The sequence below is a fragment of the Mesoplodon densirostris genome, chromosome 1 (genome assembly GCF_025265405.1).
Source record: "Mesoplodon densirostris isolate mMesDen1 chromosome 1, mMesDen1 primary haplotype, whole genome shotgun sequence".
NCBI lineage: Eukaryota > Metazoa > Chordata > Mammalia > Artiodactyla > Ziphiidae > Mesoplodon > Mesoplodon densirostris.
The window spans coordinates 12,127,101-12,153,836 of NC_082661.1; the positions used below are offsets into that span (position 1 = coordinate 12,127,101).

Consider the following 26,736-nt stretch of genomic DNA (forward strand, 5'->3'; position numbering starts at 1 on the left):
TTGTGATTATTATATCACTATTAAATTTTACCATATGAGTTATTATTTTAAATGAAGTATCTGGCAAAACAAATCCAAATCTATGAAGTATCTAATATTTTAAAAAACTCCCTCTGAAATCATCGTCCGCAAAGCAAGTAACTGACAGGCTTACTTCTGTCCAGCCGAGGTCTTGGATTATATCGATACCCAACCTGACTCCAAAACACAGGCACAGAGCCTCGTGTTTGAATAAATGACAAGGTATGATTATGCACATGAATTAACTGCTCAGTCTCCACATAATTTGCAACATTTCCATTTTTATCCACTCCTCTTCGTTTATAACGCATTCCTAAAAGAAAATTAAAACAAAAGAGCAACACTGAAAAAAAAATTAGTCTCACTAGATATGCTTCTTAACCAAATCTGTGTCTTTCAGGACAGCCTTGGGGATCTAATGTGCAACTGCCAGGCAGAACTGTATCAACTTACCCCAGATCATGCCTGTATTCATCGTTTTTTAAAAGTTGAAGCTGAGATAGCTCCTGTGAACTGAAAGAGGAGGTTTTTCCCAAAGGTACTAGCACTCGGGAAGGATTTATTACTGTGATACAGGCTGTCAGTAGGAACAATGGTATCTAGAAGCACATCCCAAGTGACTTTCTGCTCTTTTCCACATATATACCTCCTTTTCTTTTCCCTTTGGTTAACTCTCTCCCATTCACTTCTCTCCAAAAACTTGGTCCCCAATTATGTCACACTACTGGGAGTCACTGAGCACTTTGAAGCCAACTGTGTTTCCAAACCCATTACTGTCATTACCACTTCAGTACATCTGCAGATGTTCCATTCGCGCCTGGATTTAATTTGTACACTATTACAGCCCTCCACTCACCTGCTCTGTGTCTACTTCGGCGTGAAATGAGAGCCACTAGAAAGCGTGGGTGAATGTCATCCACGCAGGTGGACTCCTGAGGGGGTGTCTCTGGGCTGCTTTTCTCATCGTCAGATGACTCATTATAATTAACCACAAGTTCTTCAATCTGCACAAAACCTTGAATAATGGGGATAATCCAAAAGTCCACATCTGGTGTCTGAAAATAATATGAACATCATGTTGCTCCTATTCTGTACAGCACTGCTACTTTCTTAAACCCAAGCAGTAGTTAGCACATACTTGTTGTTAGTTTATTAGGAGCAGAAACCTTCCATCCTTTAACTATATTTTCTGCTTTTTGGAGAACACTAAGGAATGGAGGGAGGGAGGGGGGCGGAGGTGAGAGCCTTTCCTTTTGTTTACAGTGGTCAGCCTGAAAGGGACCACAGCTGCTGGGTACTAATTCAAGCTCCACCACTTAACTCCTGACACAGGTGAATCACTTAACCTTGCCGTGCCTTGGCATTCTGCTTTGTGAAATAAGAAAAACGACAACCTCATAAGATTGCTGTGAAGATTAAATGAGTAAAATCTAAAAAGTGCCTGCCTAATAGTAAGGATTTAACAAATGTGGCTATTATGGTTATTCCTGCTGGTATAGAAGAAAATAAAGCTTAAAGGTTGATTTTCAACTCCCAATTGTATTAAGCCTTTAATTAAATACAACCAACTCTGATCACTTTATTATGAAACATAGAGGTCTATTCTACTTTCTAGAAAGTTTAGAAAAAGTCTTGCTCTGCCAAGCTAAAATCCAAGTAGTCAATGAACCAAAAAAAAGAATCCTTTCCATAAATATCTTATTTTAAAAAGTCATCCAATGTAATTAGGAGAGTATTAATTAAAGTTAGAGAGTTCCTCTTAGTCTTTCAGACTAAGAATACTCAGATTTCTCAACTGACTGTATGCAGGGACAGTAAAGGATGAAAAGCGCTCCAGAGAAGCTGTTCTTAGTCCCTCCTTCCCTCCTATCTCCGTATCTGTATCTAGCCTTAATCTCAGCATCAACTTCAAATCCACCCCTTCTTTCACAGTCTAAAGTAGCTGTGAAATATACTACTTATATACTCCAGGTCCTATCTCACAGTTTTGTTTTATGGAGACTGCAGACAGGATCTTAGGAAGGTGGTTAGAGTTGAAAATAGTGAAGCAAAGGATCTATCTGCATTCATTACTTTTATCACCATTCTCATTATTTATACTTGTGTTTTAGCAATAAATACAAAACTCTCAGCAGGAACAGACATAGGTATGCTACCAAATACCACCTTTATTGTAAGTCATCAGTTTTAAATGGTAATGCTACGTGTCTGACAAAAACTCTGCAAAACACATTAGAGCTCAATATGTCAGCAAACAGGACAAATACTCATTACAGACACCCGTATTTTTCTCCCCCTATCATTAAGTTTTGGTGGTCATGGTTTGATCAGCATCCTCAAGAGAGGCAAGAACATTTTAGAGAGGTGAGCCATGATAGATACCTAGTTTCAGACATCACCGATAAATAGGTCAAAATCATTTATACTAACCACCACCAATAGGGAGAAACAAAGAAAAAAGGTTTGAACTTTCTGAAAGATTAAGAAAAAGATAATCTGTGACCCTATTCAACTTTTTGCTCAATTTGTGTCCAAAACAGTAACTGGCACATGGCAGGCTTTCCATAAATATTGGTTGATTGACCGAATAAATGAACTGTCTTTGGACAGTCATAATTCTCCAATATACATGACAGAGTAAAGGAAGAAGGTAATCATTAAACCTGAAGGAATCTCATGCAATAATCTCATGATATCCCCTGTCTTCTCTGATTCGAATACTTGTAGTACTGGAACGTTCTTAGAGATTTGTCTACTCCAATTTCCATATGAGGAAACAGGAACATTAAATGACTGGTATCACTAAAGGAAAACCGGGCTTCAACACTTCCAATGGGTACAAACAAAATATCTTTTACAGGAACTCTATGGATATTAGTTCCACAGCCTTAAATTATGACTGTTCTATGGAAACCTGCTGAAAAGATAAGCCTGTGGCTATATAGTCAAATTATGGACTGCCTTAAAGTAGTGCCCTGGTTTTCCCTAGCTAAATGATTCTCTTTCTACAGGGGAAAACATTACGTGAGATTTAAAATTTTAATTTTAGTACAACTTAAAAATATTTGCCTAACAACTATAAACTACCTTAGAATATTTCAGAAACAACTACTCACACCAATCTCAGTAAGGTCTTGTATCATATATTTATTCCAAAAAAATCGGTCATCGACCTGGAAAAGGTAGAAAACAAACAGTTCAGAAACATGTTGTTTGCAAATCAAAACTACAATGAGATATCATCTCACACTGGTCAGATGGCCATCATCAAAAAATCTAGAAACAATAAATGCTGGAGAGGGTGTGGAGAAAAGGGAACACTCTTGCACTGCTGGTGGGAATGTGAATTGGTACAGCCACTATGGAGAACAGTATGGAGGTTCCTTAAAAAACTACAAATAGAACTACCATATGACCCAGCAATCCCACTACTGGGCATATACCCTGAGAAAACCATAATTCAAAAAGAGTCACGTACCAAAATGTTCATTGCAGCTCTATTTACAATAGCCAGGAGATGGAAACAACATAAGTGTCCATCATCGGATGAATGGATAAAGAAGATGTGGCACATATATACAATGGAATATTACTCAGCCATAAAAAGAAACGAAATTGAGTTATTTGTAGTGAGGTGGATGGACCTGGAGTCTGTCATACAGAGTGAAGTAAGTCAGAAAGAGAAAGACAAATACCGTATGCTAACACATATATATGTAATCTAAAAAAAAAAAAGGTCATGAAGAAACTAGGGGTAAGATGGGAAGAAAGACACAGACCTACTAGAGAATGGACTTGAGGATATGGGGAGGGGGAAGGGTAAGCTGGGACAAAGTGAGAGAGTGGCATGGACATATATACAGTACCAAACGTAAAATAGATAGCGAGTGGGAAGCAGCCGCATAGCACAGGGAGATCAGCTCAGTGCTTTGTGACCACCTAGAGGGGTGGGATAGGGAGGGTGGGAGGGAGGGAGAGGCAAGAAGAAGGAGATGTGGGAACATGTGTATATGTATAAGTGATTCACTTTGTTATAAAGCAGAAACTAACACACCATTGTAAAGCAATTATACTCCAATAAAGATGTAAAAAAATAAAATAAAAAAGAAACATGTTGTTTCAGTTCTCCTATAGAAGCCAAATGGGTCCATAAATTGTTCTGGTGGCAAACCCTGCTCTGAGCTGTGAGAGGTACCTTTTGCCAGAGAGGACAGGGGTCCCCCTCCCCAGCACTCTGCCTCTGCACTGAATTGGTCAGGTCATAGGTCAAGCTATAGTAAAAGGATTCGGAGTCCATGAACATCTTCAGCAACTCCTCAAGTAATCTTCTCTCCAACTTCTCCTTTTCTTTACTTTCCTTAACCTGTAAGAAATTAATCTACTATTACTGCAGGAATTAAATGTAAAGCATTGTGTGGATACCACACGATTCCCTAGGAGCAAAGTAAAAAATAATCCCAAGGATATGCAGAGATGGTGCTTTAATATGACACGTAGTTTGAAAGTAAGTTTATTCGCAGGAAAGTCACCCCTCAATTTAAAACTAATCAAAGATGAATTCCAAGCCCATATCAATTAAACTCTTACTTTCTTTTTATTAGGAGCAGACACATTGGATTTAATATGCGTAAAGGTCTTCAGTAGAAACTTTGAGTCATCAGGAGATGGTATAATCTTCTCTGGTTTGTTAATTCCAAAATGATGCTTCTTACAGAGCTAAATAATAGGAGGAGAAAGAGAATTCATTATTACTAATATCTACTTGCTTAGTGTCCAAGTGTGAGTGCAGAAGTGTCACTCTCCTCAAGCACTGTGGTTAAAACCTCAAGAGCAGGTAAAATGACCCAGCAGACAACTGATATTAGAAAACACAGCTGTGGTTTTAAGGATTAGAAAGCTACAGGAGAGGATAAGCAAAGAATACAGGGCAGGATATACTTAGGATTTAGGGGTAGAAAATTCAGGTTAGGATCATAGTAAGTTCTTATGTAATATAACTGAAGAATAAAATGCTCTGGTAGGGATTCATTAACGCTTTAAAAATTGGCATCAAAGATTAAAAATAGTGCAAAATACACATATGCTATGCTCTAGTCACATTTCTTTAGAGCAATATGTGCTAAATATTCATGCTAGTTAACTGAGTGTTTTGGGTGAGAAGTTGCCAAGAGTCTGCTCTATTGGGAATGGTAAAAGCTGGACGTTTCAACCACTCTCTCTCCTCCTGTCCTCACACACACTAATGAAATCAGCATAAAAACATACTCTTTGGGTCCAGAGATTAAGTTTGAAGCAGAAAGTAGGGGCTGCAGGAAATATGCAGTCCAACCAACAAAGGGGATGAAGAGGATTGGAAGGTGTTAAGACAAGAGAAGGGCACAGAGGTTCTACAGAGGACCACCTGGTTAAAGTCAAGCGTTTTACATATAATTTCATGTGGCTCAACACACAAAGCAAATATTCTGAAAGGGACATAAGGATTCTATTAACCATATGCAGACTAATTCCATTTTTTCAATACACTGGTCTTATTGCTATGCTAAGTGGTAGACCCCTATTAAGAGCTAACACTTACTAAATGGTTATCATTAGTAGTGTCTTACTTACAAAATAACTATTACTAGATTATAAACAGGATAAAAAAACTTAATGAGGAGAAAAAACTAATTCAAGATTGTGGGGTTTTTTAAAATATTTATTTATTTATTTTTTGGCTGCATCGGGGTCTTAGTTGCAGCACACAGTATCTTTTTTATTATGGTGCTCTGGCTCCAGAGAGCACGGGCTCATTAGTTGTGGCAGGCGCATGGGCTGCAGAGCAAGTGGGTTCGGTAGTTGTGGCGCATGGGCTCTCTAGTTGTGGCGCCCGGGCTCAGGTGCCCCGCGGCATGTGGGATCTTAGTTCCCCGACCAGGGATCCAACTGGCGTCCTCTGCATTGCAAGACGGATTCTTAACCACTGGACCACCAGGGAAGTCCCCTGGTTTGAGTTTTGATTATAATTTTTTTAAAAAAAGTTAGGGGGCTGGACTTCACTGGTGGCACAGTGGTTGGGAATCCTCCTGCCAATGCAGGGGACACGGGTTCGAGCCCTGGTCCCAGAGGATCCCATGTGCTACGGAGCAACTAAACCCGTGCGTCACAACTCCTGAGCCTGCATGCCACAACTACTGAAGCCCATACACCTAGAGCCCATGCTCCGCAACAAGAGAAGCCACCGCAATGAGAAGCCCGCACACCACAATGAAAACCCAATGCAGCCAAAAATAAATAAGTAAATTATTTTTTTTTTAAAAAAAAGAAAGGGGGCTGTTCCTGTTTTATCAAATTGGAAGTGGAGACTGAACGAAGAATTCAGATGTACTGCAATCTTACAGGTTTTATGTCTTTTCAAAGCTATGGCTACCAAACACTCTATTCACATGGGTTTCACAACATGATTACAACTTTACACTCCTCCTGGCCTACCCGTGAAGACAAGGGAACCAAAGGTGAAGTAAAAAAAATCTACAGTCATCCTGCCAAAACCAGGTTAACTTAATTTCCCTTCAAGTAAGCAAAACTAACCAGATCTTGAGATAATGGGGAAGGAGCAAGAATCAAGCATATGGACGTTGCTCCAGCAATTCTCTCCTGTCCCCTCTTTCTGCCTGATCATTCCCACCAGCACAGAAACACACTGATATTTCTCTCTTCTAACACTCCTCCTGTGCCAGCTAGGGCCCTGCTTCTTTGTACTCCTCACTGCCTCCAATCCCTCTCCTCCCGTCTCTCTCCAGCCCACTCCAACTTGGCTCTGGCCCCCACCACTCCACCTAAACCTTATCTTCAGTGTGACCAATGGTCTCTACTTGGCTAAATGCAGTGGTGGATTCCTGGTCCTTATCTTAACCGCTCAGTAGCATTTGACACAGTTCATCTCTCCCTCATCCTCTCGGATACACTGCCTTACTTGGCTTCCAGTGGTCACTCTTTTCCTCTTTTACTGGTTCTTTCCTGACCATTTGACTTCTTATTGTCTTGGCACCTCAAGGTTCAGTCCTTGACTCCTTTCTCTATCTGCATTAACTCCCTCAGCGATTTCATCCAGTCTCATGGCTTTAAATACCATCTACATGCCAACCCTTCCTTCCCAGTGGTACATTTCCAACCCCGCTCTTTCCCAAAATTCTAGAATCACAAATCCCAACGTTTCCACTTGGATTTCCATCAGGTACCTCACACGCAACATGTTCAAAACTAGACCCTCATCTTCTCTCCTCTGCCTTCATCTCCTGTGGCTCTCCTCCCCTTGCTTACTCCACTCCACCCATATCAGCCTCCTTGCTCTTCCTCAACAAGCCAGGACTACTTCCACCTCAGGGCCTGTGTTCTGGCTATTCTCTCGGCCCAGACATCCTCTCCTCAGATATCTTACCATAATCTCCACTCCTGTGCACTCCACCCACCACCCTTACTGCACTCAACTTTTATTTCCCGTAGCGTTCACTACTTTCCAACATATGACATAATATAATTATGTTGATGTTTACTGTCTGCCGCACCCCCATCATAATGTAAGTTCCATAATAGCAGAGATCCTTGTTTTACTGACTCATATACCTCCAGGGCCTTAGCAGTACCTGGTACAGGAGGTCTCAAAAAACCTTTGTTAAATGAATGGATGGACTCTGACGCTACAAATGTAAGTGGTAACCTCCAGATTCACACATGGGGCATAAAAGTAGTCCTAGAAAACCATCACTTCCCTTCTTCCATGAATACACCTCATACCCCCTCCAGCCTTGGTTACTATAGAATTATTGGGGCAGCAAAGGAGCTCTCCTGTCGCCCCCTGCTGCTGCTGCTGCTGCTGCGTGCGGCACTGAGCAATTGCTGGCCAGTGATTTTTATGCAGTGTTAATAATCATCTAGTCACATTAATAACACCTTCTTTAAAAAATCTGAAAACGTGCCTTAAACCTAGTTATAGATTGTTGCAATTTTAATATTCAAACAGGATATTACGCCTCTGTCAGACACAGTTATTCCTTAAGAGCATTCAAGCCAGCAAGACTCTCCCCCAGGAATATATCAAAGATGATTCTAAATATCTAGCTATTCTAAAGTAATCTTGCAGCAGCACACCTAGTCTGCACCCACTCTCCTCAGTCTCAGAAGGATGGGAGTTGTTTTTCTCTGCAAGGCTAGTTTCCTGCTGTGTCTCCTCTAGGATCAGGACCTTGCCCCGTCATTCACCACCACCCCCAATAGCCCCTTTCCTACCACCTTTTAACATTGTTCACGTTTACCAGAATCTTTTTTCTAAATCCATCCCTCAACCCTGAAATCTCCGTGAGTTAGCAGGGTACAGTGTCACAGTCACTGGACCTGTGAGGACTACAGTCTGACTGGGGTAGGTCAAAGAGTGAGGGCCAATGAAACTGCTCAGGCGGAGTGAAGCAAGGACCCCCTCGCTCTGAAAAGGATGAACCTTATGTCTGTCTAAGAATGTGGCATTAATGATCACTCTGCCATCTCGTCACCCGGCCCCTAGGACACCCGTTGCTCTGGGCTCTTCCCCCACCTCCAGCTGTTCCTTCTGTGTCTTCTTTGTGGGTATCTCTATCTCTAAAGATAATGGTGGCTCCCAATGTTCCACCCTTAGTTCTCTTCCCATTCTTCATGCTCTGCCAAGAAAGTTTCATCCTCTTTCCTCATTTTTAACGACCATTACGTTGAACTCCACATTTCTTTTTTTTTTTTTTTTTTTTTTTTTGCGGTATGCGGGCCTCTCACTGTTGTGGCCTCCCCCGTTGCGGAGCACAGGCTCCGGACGCGCAGGCTCAGCGGCCATGGCTCACGGGCCCAGCCGCTCCGCGGCATATGGGATCCTCCCAGACCGGGGCACGAACCCGTATCCCCTGCATCGGCAGGCGGACTCTCAACCACTTGCGCCACCAGGGAGGCCCTGAACTCCACATTTCTAACTCTACTCTTTTGCTCTGAGCTCATGACCCCAAAATACATCTCCCCACTCATGGGACACTAGTCTCTCGGATTCAGCATCTCCAAACCTGACCAACGTCTGTTTGGCAAATCTTGTTCCTTCGCCGGTATGCCGTATCTCAGGCAATGACTACATCACCCACTGGATTACTTAAGCAAGAAACCTTGGAGTCATCTTCCATTATTCTACCTGCTAAAGGCTCTCCTATCAACCCCAACTACTTCATGTTGATTGTTGTTGTGTTAATTCAGATCCTTATCTTTTGCCAAGACCAGTGTTTCTCAAGGGAGGTGCTACTGGCTTAACAGACAAGAGAATTCTTTTCGGCACAATTATCCCACTTAGAACAGATAACCTAACAGCCTCCTTTCATGAACTAGGGGGTCCCACTCCACCAGCACCAGGCTTAAAGTACTGAACATGGCTCCAGACCCCCATCTCCAATATAGCCCTTTTAGTTCCCTTTAATGTGTAGGGGACCAAATCTCCACCCACCACTGCCTGCTTATGGATGCAGAAACTAGAAGGCCTCTGTCTGATCCACTATTCCATTTATGGTCCATGAAGATAAGATGCGGTTTCCCTCTAAGCCTGGCAATGTCTTGTTTTTCTTTTCTTTTCTCTCTCTCTCTTTTTTTAAAAATCTATCCTCTTCCTGGGCTTGGAACACAGTTGATATAGGCCCAATACCCCTTAACTCCAAAATCCAAAACACTCTGAAACCTGAAAGTTTTTTAAAAGTTTGCTACAAGCTCATCTAATGACAAAATAATCCCTGAACTGATATGAGGCAATTTATAGTCATCATTTACTTTCCTTAGAATGAATATTCATATGATTCTTTAAGAAGTATGAATGTGTAAAATTGTAGGGTCATGTCCCAGACTCAGTGCACATGTATCAAGTACATGGAATAACCTTTTAGAAAGTCCCCAAAACCTGAATTCTAAAACAAATACAGCCCCAAAGATTTCAGATAAGGATTGTGACCTGCATTACAAAGCACAAAGTCACCACACTATCTTATCCAGAAGTCTGTCTCTGTCTCTTAAAACTGACTTTTCTAAATAGAAATTTAAAATACTTTAAACATAAACATTTTCAATGAATATTTTAAAATCTTCCATATATAAAGTTAACTTTAAAAAAGAAAGTATAGACCACTATCTTTTAAAATAGGTTAAATTTAGGCCTACCAAGAAACAGGAATACAGAAAACTACTTCTTGGGATCCCTTTCAGTCTTAAGATGCTTTGTTTACACAGAGCTCTAGGGATTACGACACAAAGCGTGGACAGTGGGATCACCTTCCCTTTTCCAGAGGCCCAGCCAGTCCTGTGTAACATGTGCTTAGGCACTTCTCACAACATCGATACACACCATCTCAAAAAGAAAAGCACCACTGCAAGCGCCACAGTGCTCCCCTAGTTTTTCTACTACTCTAGCAACTTACATTTCACAACCAAGATTAAGGGCTGATGTTGTTGCTGCTGTATAGGAAAAGGAAAATAAATGATTTTACTTTAAAGGTTGGTAGCTATCTATGTCCATCTGGAGCTAAAATTTTAAACAGATGTCTAATGGGAAACCAAATATGGAAAATGATACAGTTATCTATTAAGGCAATGAGATACAGCAAATAAGATATGCAGATATGGAACATAAGCCTATAAAACTTTAAAGGATGTTTTTTCAAAAGAAAGAACATCTATGTTCTCATTTATTTGAAACCCACAGATTCTTCACAACCCTGTAAAGATCTTTTTTTTTTCCTTTTTTTTTGGCCATGCTGCACGGCATATGCGATCTTAGTTCCCCAACCAGGGATCAAACCCGCACCCACTGCAGTGGAAGTGCAGAACCTTAACCACTGGACTGCCAGGGAAGTCCCTAGATCTTTTTTTTTTTTTCTCTTTAATGGCACATTGCTTTGAAAAACAGTCTGGCAGGTCCTCAAGAGGTTAGACACAGTTACTATATGACCCAGCAATTCCACTCCTAGGTACGGAATTTCTCTTTCTCCCAAGAGAAACGAAAACAAATGTACACCCAAAAACTTATACACAATGTTCACAGCAGTATTACTCATAACAGCCCCAAAGTGAAAACAACCCAAATGTCCATCATCTGATGAATGGATAAATAAACTGTGGTATACAATGGAATAAAAAGAAATTAAGTGTTGACACATGCTACAATAAGCATGAACCTTGAAACATGGTGCTAAATAAAAGAAGCCAGTCACAAAAGGCCACATATTTTATGATTCCATTTATCAGAAATATTCAGAATAGGCAAATTTACAGAGAAAGAAAGTAGATTAATGGTTGCCTAGGATTTGCCTGGGGTTTGGGGGGAAATGAGTGACTACTAATGAGTGCAGGGTTATTTTTAGAGTGATGAAAATGTTCTAACATTAATTGTGGTGACAGTTACAAAACTGTGAATATACTAAAAACCACTGAAATTACGTGCTTTAAATGAGTAAACTGTACACTACGAAACTTATTTTAAAAACTGGCAAACAAGCCATATAACTAAAGCAAAAAGTCAACTGGGGGGCAGGGGGGACCTTCAAGATGGTGGAGGAGTAAGATGTGGAGATCACCTTCCTCCCCACAAATACATCAGAAATACAACTACATGTGGAACAACTCCTACAGAGCACCTACTGAACACTGGCAGAAGACCTCAGACTTCCCAAAAGAGCCGTGTGGCTGACAGGGTCTTGGTGCTCTGGCCGGGTGTCAGGCCTGTGACTCTGAGATGGGAGAGCTGAGTTCAAGACATTGGTCCACCAGAGACCGCCCGGCTCCATGTAATATCAAACGGTGAAAGCTCTCCCATAGATCTCCATCTCAATGCTAAGACCCAGCTCCACTCAACGACCAGCAAGCTACAGTACTGGACACCCTACGCCAAACAACTAGCAAGACAGGAACACAACCCCACCCATTAGCAGAGAGGCTGCCTAAAATCATAATAAGGTCACAGACACCCCAAAACACACCACCGGACACGGTCTTGCCCAGCAGAAAGACAAGATCCAGCCTCCTCCACCAGAACACAGGCACTAGGACACTCCACCAGGAAGCCTACAGAGCCCACTGAACCAACCTTAGCCACTGAGGGCAGACACCAAAACAGCGGGGACTATGAGCCTGTGAAAAGGAGACCCCAAACACAGTAAGTTAAGCAAAATGAGAAGACAGAGAAACACATAGCAGATGAAGAAGCAAGGTTAAAGCCCACCAGACCAAACAAAGAGGAAACAGGCACTCTAACTGAAAAAGAATTCAGAGTAATGATAGTAAAGACGATCCAAAATCTTGGAAACAGAATGGAGAAAATACAAGTAACGTTTAACAAGGACCTAGAAGAACTAAAGAGTAAACAAACAATGATGAAAAACACAATAAATGAAATTAAAAATTCACTAGAAGGAAACAATAACAGAATAACTGAGGGAGAAGAATGGATAAGTGACCTGGAAGATAAAATAGTGGAAATAACTACTGCAGAGCAGAATAAAGAAAAAAGAATGAAAAGAATTGAGGACAGTCATAGACACCTCTGGGACAACAGTAAATGAACCAAAATTCGCATTATAGGAGTCCCAGAAGAAGAGAAGAAAAAGAAAGGGACTGAGAAAATATTTGAAGAGATTATAGTTGAAAACTTCCCTGATATGGGAAAGGAAAGAGTCAATGAGGTCCAGCAAGCACAGAGAGTCCCATACAGGATAAATTCAAGGAGAAAAACACCAAGACACATATTAATCAAATATCAAAAGTTAAACACAAAGAAAAAATATTAAAAGCAGCACGGGAAAAACAATAAATAACATACAAGGGAATCCCCATCAGGTTAACAGCTGATCTTTCAGCAGAAACCCTGAAAGCCAGAAGGGAGTAGCAGGACATAATTAAAGTGATGAAAGGGAAAAACCTACAACCAAGATTACTCTACGCAGCAAGGATCTCATCCAGATTTGATGGAGAAATTAAAACCTTTACAGATGAGGAAAAGCTAAGAGAATTCAGCAGCACCAAACCAGCTTTACAATAAATGCTAAAGGAACCTCCCTGGGCAGGAAACACAAGGAAAAGACCTACAATAACAAACCCAAAACAATTTTAAAAATGTTAATAGGAACATACATATCGATAATTACCTTAAATGTAAATGGATTAAATGCTCCAACCAAAAGACACAGACTGGCTGAATGGATACAAAAACAAGACCCATCTATATGCTGTCTACAAGAGACCCACTTCAGACCTAGGGACACATACAGACTGAAAATGAGGGGATGGAAAAAGATATTCCATACAAATGGAAATCAAAAGAAAGCTGGAGTAGCAATCCTCATATCACACAAAGTAGACTTTAAAACAAAGACTAGTTCCAGGGAAGATAGCGGAAGAGTAAGACACGGAGATCACCTTCCTCCCCACAGATACACCAGAAATACAGCTACACGTGGAACTCCTACAGAACACCTACTGAACACTGGCAGAAGACCTCAGACCTCCCAAAAGGCAAGAAACACCCCCACGTACCTGGGTAGGGCAAAGCGGAGAGATTCCCGCACAGAGGATCGGTGCCGACTGGTACTCATCAGCCCGAGAGGCTTGTCTGCTCGCCCACCGGGACGGGTGGCGCTGGAAGCTGAGGCTCGGGCTTCGGTCAGAGCGCAGGGAGAGGACTGGGGTTGGCGGCGAGAACTCAGCCTGAAGGGGGCTAATGTGCCACAGCTAGCCGGGAGGGAGTCCGGGAAAACTCTGGAGCTGCCAAAGAGGCAAGAGACTTTTTCTTCCCTCTTGGTTTCCTGGTGCGTGAGGAGAGGGGATTAAGAGCGCTGCTTAAAGGAGCTCCACAGACGGGCGCGAACCACGGCTGAAAGCGCGGAGCCCAGAGACGGGCGTGGGACGCTGGGGCTGCTGCTGCTGCCGCCAAGAAGCCTATGTGCGAGCGCAGGTCACTGTCCACGCCGCCATTCTGAGAGCCTGTGCAGCCTGTCACTGGCGGGGTCCCGGGATCCAGGGACGGTTTCCCTGGGAGAATGCACGGCGCGCCTCGGGCTGGTGCAACGTCACGCTGGCCACTGCCGCTGCAGGCTCGACCCGCACTCCGTGCCCCTCCCTCCCCCCCAGCCTGAGTGAGCCAGAGTCCCCGAAGCGGCTGCTCCTTTAACCCTGTCCAGTCTGAGCGAAGAACAAACACCCTCCGGTGACCTACATGCAGAGGCGGGGCCAAATCCAAAGCTGAGACCCGGGAGCTGTGAGAACAAAGAAGAGACAGGGAAATCTCTTCCAGCAGCCTCAGAAGAAGTGGATTAAAGCTCCACAATCAACTTCATGTACCCTGCATCTGTGGAATACATGAATAGACAACAAATCATCCCAAATTGAGGAGCCAGGAGTCAGTGCTGTGCCTCTGAGGTGGGAGAGCCAACTTCAGGACACTGGTCCACAAGAGACCTACCAGCTCCACATATCAAACGGCAAAAATCTTCCAGAGATCTCCATCTCAACACCAGCACCCAGCTTCACTCAACGACCAGCAAGCTACAGTGCTGGACACCCTATGCCAAACAACTAGCAAGACAGGAACACAATGCCACCCATTAGCAGAGAGGCTGCCTAAAATCATAAAAAGTCCGCAGACACCCCAAAACACACCACCAGACATGGACCTGCCCACCAGAAAGACAAGATCCAGCCTCATCCACCAGAACACAGGCACTAGTCCCCTCCACCAGGAAGCCTACACAACCCACTAAACCAACCTTAGCCACTGGGGACAGACACCAAAAACAACGGGAACTACGAACCTGCAGCCTGCAAAAAGGAGACCCCAAACACAGTAACATAAGCAAAATGAGAAGACAGAAAAACACACAGCAGGAGAAGGAGCAAGATAAAAACCTACCAGACCTAACAAATGAAGAGGTAATAGGCAGTCTACCTGAAAAAGAATTCAGAATAATGATAGTAAAGATGATCCAAGATTCTATTTCTAAGATCCAAAATCTTGGAAACAGAATAGACAAAATGCAAGAAACAGTTAACAAGGACCTAGAAGAACTAAAGATGAATCAAGCATCGATTAAAAACACAATAAATGAAATGAAAAATACTCTAGATGGGATCAATAGCAGAATAACTGAGGCAGAAGAATGGATAAGTGAGGTGGAAGATAAAATACTGGAAATAACTGCTGCAGAGCAAAATAAAGAAAAAAGAATGAAAAGAACAGAGGACAGTCTCAGAGACCTCTGGGACAACATTAAATGCACCAACATTCGAATTATAGGGGTTCCAGAAGAAGAAGAGAAAAAGAAAGGGACTGAGAAAATATTTGAAGAGATTATAGTGGAAAACTTCCCTAATATGGGAAAGGAAATAGTTAATCAAGTCCAGGAGGCACAGAGAGTCCCATACAGAATAAATCCAAGGAGAAATACGCCAAGACACATATTAATCAAACTGTCAAAAATTAAACACAAAGAGATCATATTAAAAGCAGCAAGGGAAAAACAACAAATAACACACAAGGGAATCCCCATCAGGATAACAGCTGATCTCTCAGCAGAAACTCTACAAGCCAGAAGGGAGTGGCAGGACATAATTAAAGTGATGAAGGAGAAAAACCTGCAACCAAAATTACCCAGCAAGGATCTCATTCAGATTTGATGGAGAAATTAAAACCTTTACAGACAAGCAAAAGCTGAGAGAGTTCAGCACCACCAAACCAGCTTTACAACAAATGCTAAAAGAACTTCTCTAGGCAAGAAACACAACAGAAGGAAAAGACCTACAATAACGAACCCAAAACAATTAAGAAAATGGGAATAGGAACATACATATCGATAATTACCTTAAATGTAAATGGACTAAATGCTCCCACCAAAAGACACAGAGTGGCTGAATGGATACAAAAACAAGACCCATATATATGCTGTCTACAAGAGACCCACTTCAGACCTAGAGACACATACAGACTGAAAGTAAGGGGATGGAAAAAGATATTCCATGCAAATGGAAACCAAAAGAAAGCTGGAGTAGCAATTCTCATATCAGACAAAATAGACTTTAAAATAAAGACTACTAGAAGAGACAAAGAAGGACACTACATAATGATCAAGGGATCGATCCAAGAAGAAGATATAACAATTGTAAATATTTATGCACCCAACATAGGAGCACCTCAATACATAAGGCAAATACTAACAGCCATAAAAGGAGAAATTGACAGTAACACAATCATAGTAGGGGATTTTAACACCCCACTTTCACCAATGGACAGATCATCCAAAATGAAAATAAATAAGGAAACACAAGCTTTAAATGATACATTAAACAAGATGGACTTAATTGATATTTATAGGACATTCCATCCAAAAACAACAGAATACACATTTTTCTCAGGTGCTCATGGAACATTCTCCAGGATAGATCATATCTTGGGTCACAAATCAAGCCTTGGTAAATTTAAGAAAATTGAAATTGTATCAAGTATCTTTTCCGGCCACAATGCTATGAGACTAGATATCAATTACAGGAAAAGATCTGTAAAAAATACAAACACATGGAGGCTAAACAATACACTACTCAATAACGAAGTGATCACTGAAGAAATCAAAGAGGAAATTAAAAAATACCTAGAAACAAATGACAATGGAGACACGACGACCCAAAACCTATGGGACGCAGCAAAAGCAGTTCTAAGAGGGAAGTTTATAGCAATACAATCCTACCTTAAGAAACAGGAAACATCTCGAATAAACAACCTAACCTTGCACCTAAAGCAATTACAGAAAGAAGAACAAAAACATCCCAAAGTTAGCAGAAGGAAAGAAATCATAAAAATCAGATCAGAAATAAATGAAAAAGAAATGAAGGAAACGATAGCAAAGATCAATAAAACTAAAAGCTGGTTCTTTGAGAAGATAAACAAAATAGACAAACCATTAGCCAGACTCATCAAGAAAAGAAGGGAGAAGACTCAAATCAATAGAATTAGAAATGAAAAATGAGAAGTAACAACTGACACTGCAGAAACACAAAGGATCATGAGAGATTACTACAAGCAACTCTATGCCAATAAAATGGACAACCTGGAAGAAATGGACAAATTCTTAGAAATGCACAACCTGCCAAGACTGAATCAGGAAGAAATAGAAAATATGAACAGACCAATCACAAGCACTGAAATTGAAACTGTGATTAAAAATCTTCCAACAAACAAAAGTTCAGGACCAGATGGCTTCACAGGCGAATTCTATCAAGCATTTAGAGAAGAGCTAACACCTATCCTTCTCAAACTCTTCCAAAATATAGCAGAGGGAGGAACACTCCCAAACTCATTCTATGAGGCCACCATCACCTTGATACCAAAACCAGACAAGGATGTCACAAAGAAAGAAAACTACAGGCCAATATCACTGATGAACATAGATGCAAAAATCCTCAACAAAATACTAGCAAACAGAATCCAACAGCACATTAAAAGGATCATACACCATGATCAAGTGGGGTTTATTCCAGGAATGCAAGGATTCTTCAATATATGCAAATCAATCAATGTGATACACCATATTAACAAATTGAAGGAGAAAAACCATATGATAATCTCAATAGATGCAGAAAAAGCTTTTGACAAAATTCAGTACACATTTATGATAAAAAACCCTCCAGAAAGTAGGCATAGAGGGAACCTACCTCAACGTAATAAAGGCCATATATGACAAACTCACAGCCAACATTGTTCTCAATGGTGAAAAACTGAAACCATTTCCACTAAGATCAGGAACAAGACAAGGTTGTCCACTCTCATCACTCTTATTAAACATAGTTTTGGAAGTTTTAGCCACAGCAATCAGAGAAGAAAAAGAAGTAACAGGAATCCAAATCGGAAAAGAAGAAGTAATGCTGTCACTGTTTGCAGATGACATGATACTATACATAGAGAATCCTAAAGATGCTACCAGAAAACTACTAGAAGTAATCAATGAATTTGGTAAAGTAGCAGGACACAAAATTAATGCACAGAAATTTGCATTCCTATACACTAATGATGAAAAATCTTAAGAGAAATTAAGGAAACACTCCCATTTACCACTGCAACAAAAAGAATAAAATACCTAGGAATAAACCTACGTAGGGAGACAAAAGACCTGTATGCAGAAAACTATAAGACACTGATGAAAGAAATTAAAGATGACACAAACAGATGGAGAGATATACCACGTTCTTGGATTAGAAGAATCAATATTGTGAAAATGACTATATTACCCAAAGCAATCTACAGATTCAATGCAATCCCTATCAAATTACCAATGGTATTTTTTACAGAACTAGAACAAAAAAATCTTAAAATTTGTATGGAGACACAAAAGACCCCGAATAGCCAAAGCAGTCTTGAGGGAAAAAAACAGAGCTGGAGGAATCAGATTACCTGACTTCATGCTATACTACAAAGCTACAGTAATCAAGACAATATGGTACTTGCACAAAAACAGAAATATAGATCAATGGGACAGGATAGAAAGCCCAGAGACAAACCCACGCACCTATGGTCAACTAATCTATGACAAAGGAGGCAAGGATATACAATGGAGAAAAGATAGTCTCTTCAATAAGTGGTGCTGGGAAAACTGGACAGCTACATGTAAAAGAATGAAATTAGAACACTCCCTAAAACCATACATAAAAATAAACTCAAAATGGATTAGAGACCTAAATGTAAGACCGGACACTATAAAACTCTTAGAAGAAAACATAGGAAGAACACTCTGTGACATAAATCACAGCAAGATCTTTTTTGATCCACCTCCTAGAGTAATGGAAATAAAAACAAAAATAAACAAATGGGACCTAATGAAACTTAAAAGCTTTTGCAAAGCAAAGGAAACTACAAACAAAACGAAAAGACAACCCTCAGAATGGGAGAAAATATTTGCAAACGAATCAACGGACAAAGGATTAATCTCCAAAATATATAAAGTCATGCAGCTCAATATTAAAAAAAAAAAAACCCAATCCAAAAATGGGCGGAAGACCTAAATAGACATTTCTCCAAAGGAGACATACAGATGGCCAAGAACCACATGAAAAGCTGCTCAACATCACTAATTATTAGGGAAATGCAAATCAAAACTACAATGAGGTATCACCTCACACCAGTTAGAATGGGCATCATCAGAAAATCTACAAACAATAAATGCTGGAGAGGGTGTGGAGAAAAGGCAACCCTCTTGCACTGTTGGTGGGAATGTTAATTGATACAGCCACTATGTAGAACAGTATGGAGGTTCCTTAAAAAACTAAAAGTAGAACTACCATACGACCCAGCAATCCCACTACTGGGCATATATCCTGAGAAAACCATAATTCAAAAAGACACATGCACCCCAATGTTCAGTGCAGAACTATTTACAATAGCCAGGTCACGGAAGCAACCTAAATGCCCATCAACAGATGAATCGATAAAGAAGATGTGGTACATATATACAATGGAATATTACTCAGCCATAAAACGGAACGAAATTGGGTCATTTGTAGAGACATGGATGAATCTAGAGACTGTCATACAGAGTGAAGTAAGTCAGAAAGAGAAAAACAAATATCGTATATTAATGCATATATGTGGAACCTAGAAAAGTACAGATGAACCGTTTTGCAGGGCAGAAATTGAGACACAGATGTAGAGAACAAACATATGGACACCAAGGGGGGAAAGCAGCAGGGCGGTGGGGCTGGTGGTGTGATGAATTGGGAGACTGGGATTGACATGTACACACCAATGTGTATAAAATTGATGACTAATAAGGACCTGATGTATAAAAAAATAAATAAAACTTTTTAAAAAAGAGTCATGTACCACAATGTTAATTGCAGCTCTAGTTACAATAGCCAGGACATGGAAGCAACCTAAGTGTCCATTGACAGATGAATGGATAAAGAAGATGTGGCACATATATACAATGGAATATTACTCAGCCATAAAAAGAAACGAAACTTAGTTATTTGTAGTGAGGTGGATGGACCTAGAGTCTGTCATACAAAGTGAAGTAAGAAAGAGAAAAACAAATACTGTATGCTAACACATATATATGGAATCTAAAAACAAAAAAGTGGTTCTGAAGAACCTAGGGGCAGGACAGAAATAAAGACGCAGACAGTAGAGAATGGACTTGAGGACACGGGGAGGGGCAAGGGTAAGTTGGGACAAAGTGAGAGAGTGGCATGGACGTATGTACACTACCAAACGTAAAATAGATAGCTAGTGGGAAGCAGCCACTTAGCACAGGGAGATCAGCTCAGTGGTTTGTGACCACCTAGAGAGGTGGGATAGGGAGGGTGGGAGGGAGGGAGACGCAAGAGGGAAGAGATATGGGGATATATGTATATGTATAGCTGATTCACTTTGTTATAAAGCAGAAACTAACACACCATTGTAAAGCAATTATACTCCAATAAAGATGTTAAAAAAAAAAACATGCTTCTAAACGCACCTTTTAACTGGAGTTATATGGAAATTGAATTAAAGGTACCAAAGATTTAAATTAATGTGTCAGAAAATAAGCAAACAGTTTGTGATTTTCAACATAGCTGTTCTTTCCCTTCCTCCTATTGTTCACTGTAAAGCTCCATTACCATAAAATAGGATTAAAGGAAAGGGAAAAAAGGCTTAAATGCAAATTTCTAAAATTCTATTCTCTTGAGAGAAAGGCATGACAAACTATCAGTAAAATGGGATCTGGAAATACTTTATCTATAATCATGTTTACCCTTAATTAGCAAGGGTCATTACATATTTCCAACTCTTAATGTGGACGGTACTTTTAGTACCCTGGCAAATGCCATAGCTCAGACTGTTCAACTGTGCTGTAAAAATACTCAGCTATGTGGGGGAATATCTCATTTTCACCTGTATTTGAAGATAATCTCATTCACTTAAGAGTATCAAGAGAGAAAAAGAAAGGTCTTCAGAATAAAGACACTTTAAAAGCTTTCATCATATTCACATTTTTGTGTCTTAAAATTCCATTAAATGTTATTTCCTAAAGATTCCTCCCCCTCCACCCCTGCCATTTACATAATAGTCAGCTACTAATCTCAAATGTTATGGATTGGTGGCCACAAAGGGCATAAGAAAACCTTTCTGAAAAGTCCAGCTCCTGTTCTCCGATGAGGACAGCTCATTTCCCCAGGGATGGCAGTACCAGATGCGCAAACTGATGACTAGCAGGTGACCAAGGTGCTGGATAAGCTGTTTCTTGCTCTAAATCTAACTGCCAGGGCCCCCAGGCTTAATGCTCAAACCAGCATGCTTCCCAAGGGGTGCTCGCCCTCAAGGCAAAGGCTGGGGACAAGAAGCCACACTGAACTTTCAATTTGTCAGCAGTCATCCAAAGGACACAAGTTCATTAGCTTAGCAAACTGACACAATTTTTTTAGTCTGGCTGTTCTTCACTAAAATAAAATGCAAACAAAACCTGCCAATACCTGCTTTGAATAGGCCCACCTGCCACCTAAGGTACTTGTCTCAGATCAGCAATAGTAATAGTATTCCACCTCTAGTACCAATTAAAGGAAATAAGAAGTACTCTAATCTCTCTCTCTTTTTTTTTTTTTTTTTTTTTTGCGGTACGCAGGCCTCTCACTGTTGTGGCCTCTCCCATTGCGGAGCACAGGCTCCAGACGCGCAGGCTCAGCGGCCATGGCTCACGGGCCCAGCCGCTCCACGGCATGTGGGATCTTCCCGGGCCAGGGCACGAACCCGTGTCCCCTGCAACGGCAGGCGGACTCTTAACCACTGTGCCACCAGGGAAGCCCTCTAATCTCTTTTTGATACCTGTAACAAATAGAATATCAATGTCCTCCTAAGTTCATTTTAATGCTGGTTTCTTAAAATTAGATTGTCAAACTTCCAGCATAAAAATAACTATATTGTCAAAGGCATACCCATTTTACTGTGCTTCGCAGATATTGCTTTTTCGTTTTGGTTTTTTTTTTTAACAAATTAAAGGTTTGTGGCAACCTTGCATCAAACAAGTCTATTGGCGGGATTTTCCAACAGCATTTGCTCACTTCATGTCTCTGTGTCACACTTTGGTAATTTTCATAATTTCAAACTTTCTCATCATTATTATATTTGTTATGGTGATCTGTGATCAGTGATCTTTGATGTTATTGCAAAAAGACTGACTCACTGAAAACTCAGATGGTGGTTAGCATTTTTTAGCAATGGTATTTTAAAATTAAGGTATGTACATTATTTTTTTAGGCATAATGTCCTTGCACACTTAATAGACCATAGTATAAACATGACTTTTATATGCTTGGGAAACAAAAAGATTCATGTGAATCATGTTATTATGATATTTGCTTTATTGCAGTGGTCTGGAATTAAACCCACAATGTCTCTGAGGTATCTCTGTACTTATTTTTTTAAACAATTTAACCCTGTCCCCAAACTTTCTTCCTAAGAACTCACCTTAGGAAAACACGTATTTGAGTTGTGGGGCAGTGAGAACTATGTTACCTGTTACCTGCTGTTCAGGTAACAGGGAGGCAAGCTCAGCAGAGTGATACAGGACCAGATGGCCTGAGTCCAGGTCTGGACACTACCACGTGTCAGCTGTGATTACTTCCTCGGCAAGCCTTCTTTCTTCACCTGTACAACATGGACTGTAACAGTGCCTACTTTATAGGATAGTCCAAAGGATTAAATATGATAATCCATTTAACCCTCAGGGCCTGTCTGGCACATCACACAGTGACCAAAATAGGCTAGGACTATGACAGACTGATGACATCCCTAGATGCCACATCCCCACACCAACAGCAGGCATGATACAAATGCTTTCATGGGTTACTTCAGCCAGGCGGTGGCGAGGCACAGTGTGGAGACAAACACTGGCCCTGGGCAATCTCATTATCTTGGCCCTAAGTCACTCTATTTGAAGGCTTGATTTCCTCTTGGAAATTGAAAAAGTCTTACAAGATCAGTGGTTTTTCTTTCTTTAAAAAAAAAAAAAAAAAAGAGTCCCTCCCATCAGGAAACATGCACAAGCCTCTTAGATAGCCTCATTCACCAGAGGGCAGACAGCAGAAGCAAGATGAACTACAGTCCTGCAGCCTGTGGAACAAAACCCACATTCACAGAAAGACAGACAAGATGAAAAGGCAGAGGGCTATGTACCAGATGAAGGAACAAAATAAAACCCCAGAAAAACAACTAAATGAAGTGGAGATAGGCAACCTTCCAGAAAAAGAATTCAGAATAATGATAGTGAAGAGGATCCAGGACCTTGGAAAAAGAATGGAGGCAAAGATCGAAAAGATGCAAGAAATGTTTAACAAAGACCTAGAAGAATTAAAGAACAAACAAACAGAGATGCACAATACAATAACTGAAATGAAAACTACACTAGAAGGAATCAATAGCAGAATAACTGAGGCAGAAGAACGGATAAATGACCTGGAAGACAGAACGGTGGAATTCACTGCTGTGGAACAGAGTAAAGAAAAAAGAATGAAAAGAAATGAAGACAGCCTAAGAGACCTCTGGGACAACATTAAACGCAACAACATTTGCATGATAGGGGTCCCAGGAGAAGAAGAGAGAGAGAAAGGACCTGAGAAAATATTTGAAGAGATTATAGTTGAAAACTTCCCTAACATGGGAAAGGAAATAGCCACCCAAGTCCAGGAAGCGCAGAGAGTCCCATACAGGATAAACTCAAGGAGAAACAGGCCGAGACACATAGTAATCAAACTGGCAAAAATTAAAGCCAAAGAAAAATTATTGAAAGCAGCAAGGGAAAAACAACACATAACATACAAGGGAACTCCAATAAGGTTAACAGCTGATTTCTCAGCAGAAACTCTACAAGCCAGAAGGGAGTGGCATGATATACTTAAAGTGATGAAAGGGAAGAACCTGCAACCAAGATTACTCTACCCAGCAAGGATCTCATTCAGATTCAATGGAGAAATCAAAAGCTTTACAGACAAGCAAAAGCTAAGAGAATTCAGCACCACCAAACCAGCTCTACAAGTGCTAAAGGAACTTCTCTAAATGGGAAGCACAAGAGAAGAAAAGGATCTACAAAAATAAACCCAAAACAATTAAGAAAATGGTCATAGGAACATACATATCGATAATTCCTTAAACGTGAATGGATTAAATGCTCCAACCAAAAGACATAGACTGGCTGAATGGATACAAAAACCAAGACCCATCTATATGCTGTCTATAAGAGACCCACTTCAGACCTAGGAACACATACAGACAGTGAGGGGATGGAAAAAGATATTCCATGCAAGTGGAAATCAAAAGAAAGCTGGAGTAGCAATACTCATATCAGATAAAACAGACTTTAAAATAAAGAATGTTACAAGAGACAAGGAAGGACACTACATACTGATCAAGGGATCAATCCAAGAAGAAGATATAACAATTATAAATATATATGCACCCAACATAGGAGCACCTCAATACATAAGGCAGCTATAACAGAGGAAACAGCTATAAAAGAGGAAATCGACAGTAACACAATAATAATGGGGTACTTTAACAACTCATTTACACCACTGGACAGATCATCCAAACAGAAAATTAATATGGAAACACAAGCTTTAAATGACACAATAGAGCAGGTAGATTTAATTGATATTTATAGAACCTTCCATCCAAAAACAGCAGATTACACTTTCTTCTCAACTGCACACGGAACATCGTCCAGGATAGATCACACCTTGGGTCACAAATCAAGCCACGGTAAATTTAAGAAAATTGAAATCATATCAAGCATCTTTTCTAACCGCAATGCTATGAGATTAGAAATGAATTACAGGGGAAAAAACGTAAAAAACACCAACACATGGATAAATAACCAAGAGATCACTGAAGAAATCAAAGAGGAAATCAAAAAATACCTAGAGACAAATGACAATGAAAACACAACGATCCAAAACCTATGGGATGCAGCAAAAGCAGTTCTAAGAGGGAAGTTTAGAGCTATACAAGCCTACCTCAAGAAACAAGAAGAATCTCAAATAAACAATCTAACCTTACACCTAAAGGAACTAGAGAAAGAAGAACAAACAAAACCAAAAGTCAGCAGATGGAAAGAAATCATAAAGATCAGAGCAGAAATAAATGAAATAGAAATAAAACAATAGCAAAGATCAATAAAAATAAAAGCTGGTTCTTTGAGAAGATAAACAAAAATGGATAAACCATTAGCCAGACTCATCAAGAAAAAGAGGGAGAGGACTCAAATCAATAAAATTAGAAATGAAAAAGGAAAAAAAAAACTTTAAAAAAAACTACAAGAGAAATATAGCCTGAGAGAAATTTCAAGAAATATAGATAGAAGATATAATAAAAGTTAAATCTCACCTTCTTGACTTCCCCTACCCCAAACCAATTTTTGAACTGTGCTATGCAGAGTCTTAGGGATTCCTAGAAACAGAAGGTGGCTTTTCTGCAGAAGCCAAGTAGGCAGGGCCCCAAGAAACCCCTCTTCTCCCATCACTACCTCAACAAAAGCAGCTCTGGCTTCTATGCATTTTATATACTGGATTTCACAGATTTTAAAACAAAGGTTCCACTACCAAAGTGAGACTTGAAAATCACAGGATTAAATTACTCTAAAGATATTATCCAGCTCTAAAACTCTATGATTCTGGCCTATTAAACCAAATCCCCATAGTTGCCATTACATCTGTATCAAGTTTCCATAAAATTTCCTGAGACTTTACCTTACCTCTAGCTCAAGATCCTGAGGTTCCATTTCAGAAAGTGATAGCACAGCAATTTTGGTAACTTTACAGACCTCATGGTCTCCTGGAAGTTTGCCCACCAAAGCTTTCTGCCGAATTAAAATAAGCCACCATGGTAGATCTGAAAGAGAAAAGTCATATTTAATGTCTGGCTTCTATAAAGTGGTACTGTACCAGCAAGCTGAAGGTGAATAATCAAACACAGTGTGCAAAAGATACAACCCTTTAAAGCAGCGGTCCCCAACCTTTTAGGCATCAGGGACCAGTTTCGTGGAAGACAATTTTTCCACGGCCAAGGCAGGGTGGGGTGTCGTTCAGGTGGTAATGTGAGCGGTGGGGGGGACATTTCAGGTAGCAACGTGAGCAATGGTTCAAGCAGTAATGCAAGCGATGGGGAGCGGCAGATGAAGCTTTACCTGCTCCCCCCTCCTCCCCTCCCCGCTCACCCTGTTGCGTGGCCCGGTTCCTAACAGGCCGTGGACTGGTACCTTTTAGAGCACAACAAAGATATAAAAATGACCCTTAAATGTATGAAAAGATGTTCAATGGAGATGTAAATTAAAATGTTGCAATACCATTCTCACCCATCAGCTTGGGGATAATAAAAAAGTATGACAGCACATTTGCTGGCCAGGCTGTGGGAACCAGGCACTCTCCTAGTGCTGGTGGGAACACAAACGCACACAACTTTTCTGGAGGGAAATTTTGTGATAACTAATAATAAAACATACACACTTACCTTTTAACCTAGCAATCCCACTCTTGTGAATTTACCCTGAAGACACACCTCAACAACATAAAAGTACACATACTCAAATCTATTCATTGCAGCAGTTTACAACTGTAAAATACTGGAAACAACTAGAATGCCCAGGCATAGGAAAATGGTTGAATAAACTATGGCACATCTATGCAGTAGAGTAC

General features: G+C 40.5%; 1 protein-coding gene across 1 annotated transcript in view; it reads right to left on the bottom strand.

Moving 5' to 3' along the window:
• Window positions 1–26,736, bottom strand: part of INPP5F (inositol polyphosphate-5-phosphatase F) — a 96,967-nt gene that overhangs the window by 30,378 nt on the left and 39,853 nt on the right. Inside the window, exons 3-8 of the mRNA XM_060098833.1 lie at window positions 25,797–25,933; window positions 4,609–4,737; window positions 4,217–4,384; window positions 3,138–3,194; window positions 878–1,076; window positions 155–334 (exon numbers count right to left, since the gene is read on the bottom strand). Coding sequence (XP_059954816.1) covers window positions 155–334; window positions 878–1,076; window positions 3,138–3,194; window positions 4,217–4,384; window positions 4,609–4,737; window positions 25,797–25,933 — 870 coding nt within the window. The remainder of the gene's footprint in view (window positions 1–154; window positions 335–877; window positions 1,077–3,137; window positions 3,195–4,216; window positions 4,385–4,608; window positions 4,738–25,796; window positions 25,934–26,736) is intronic.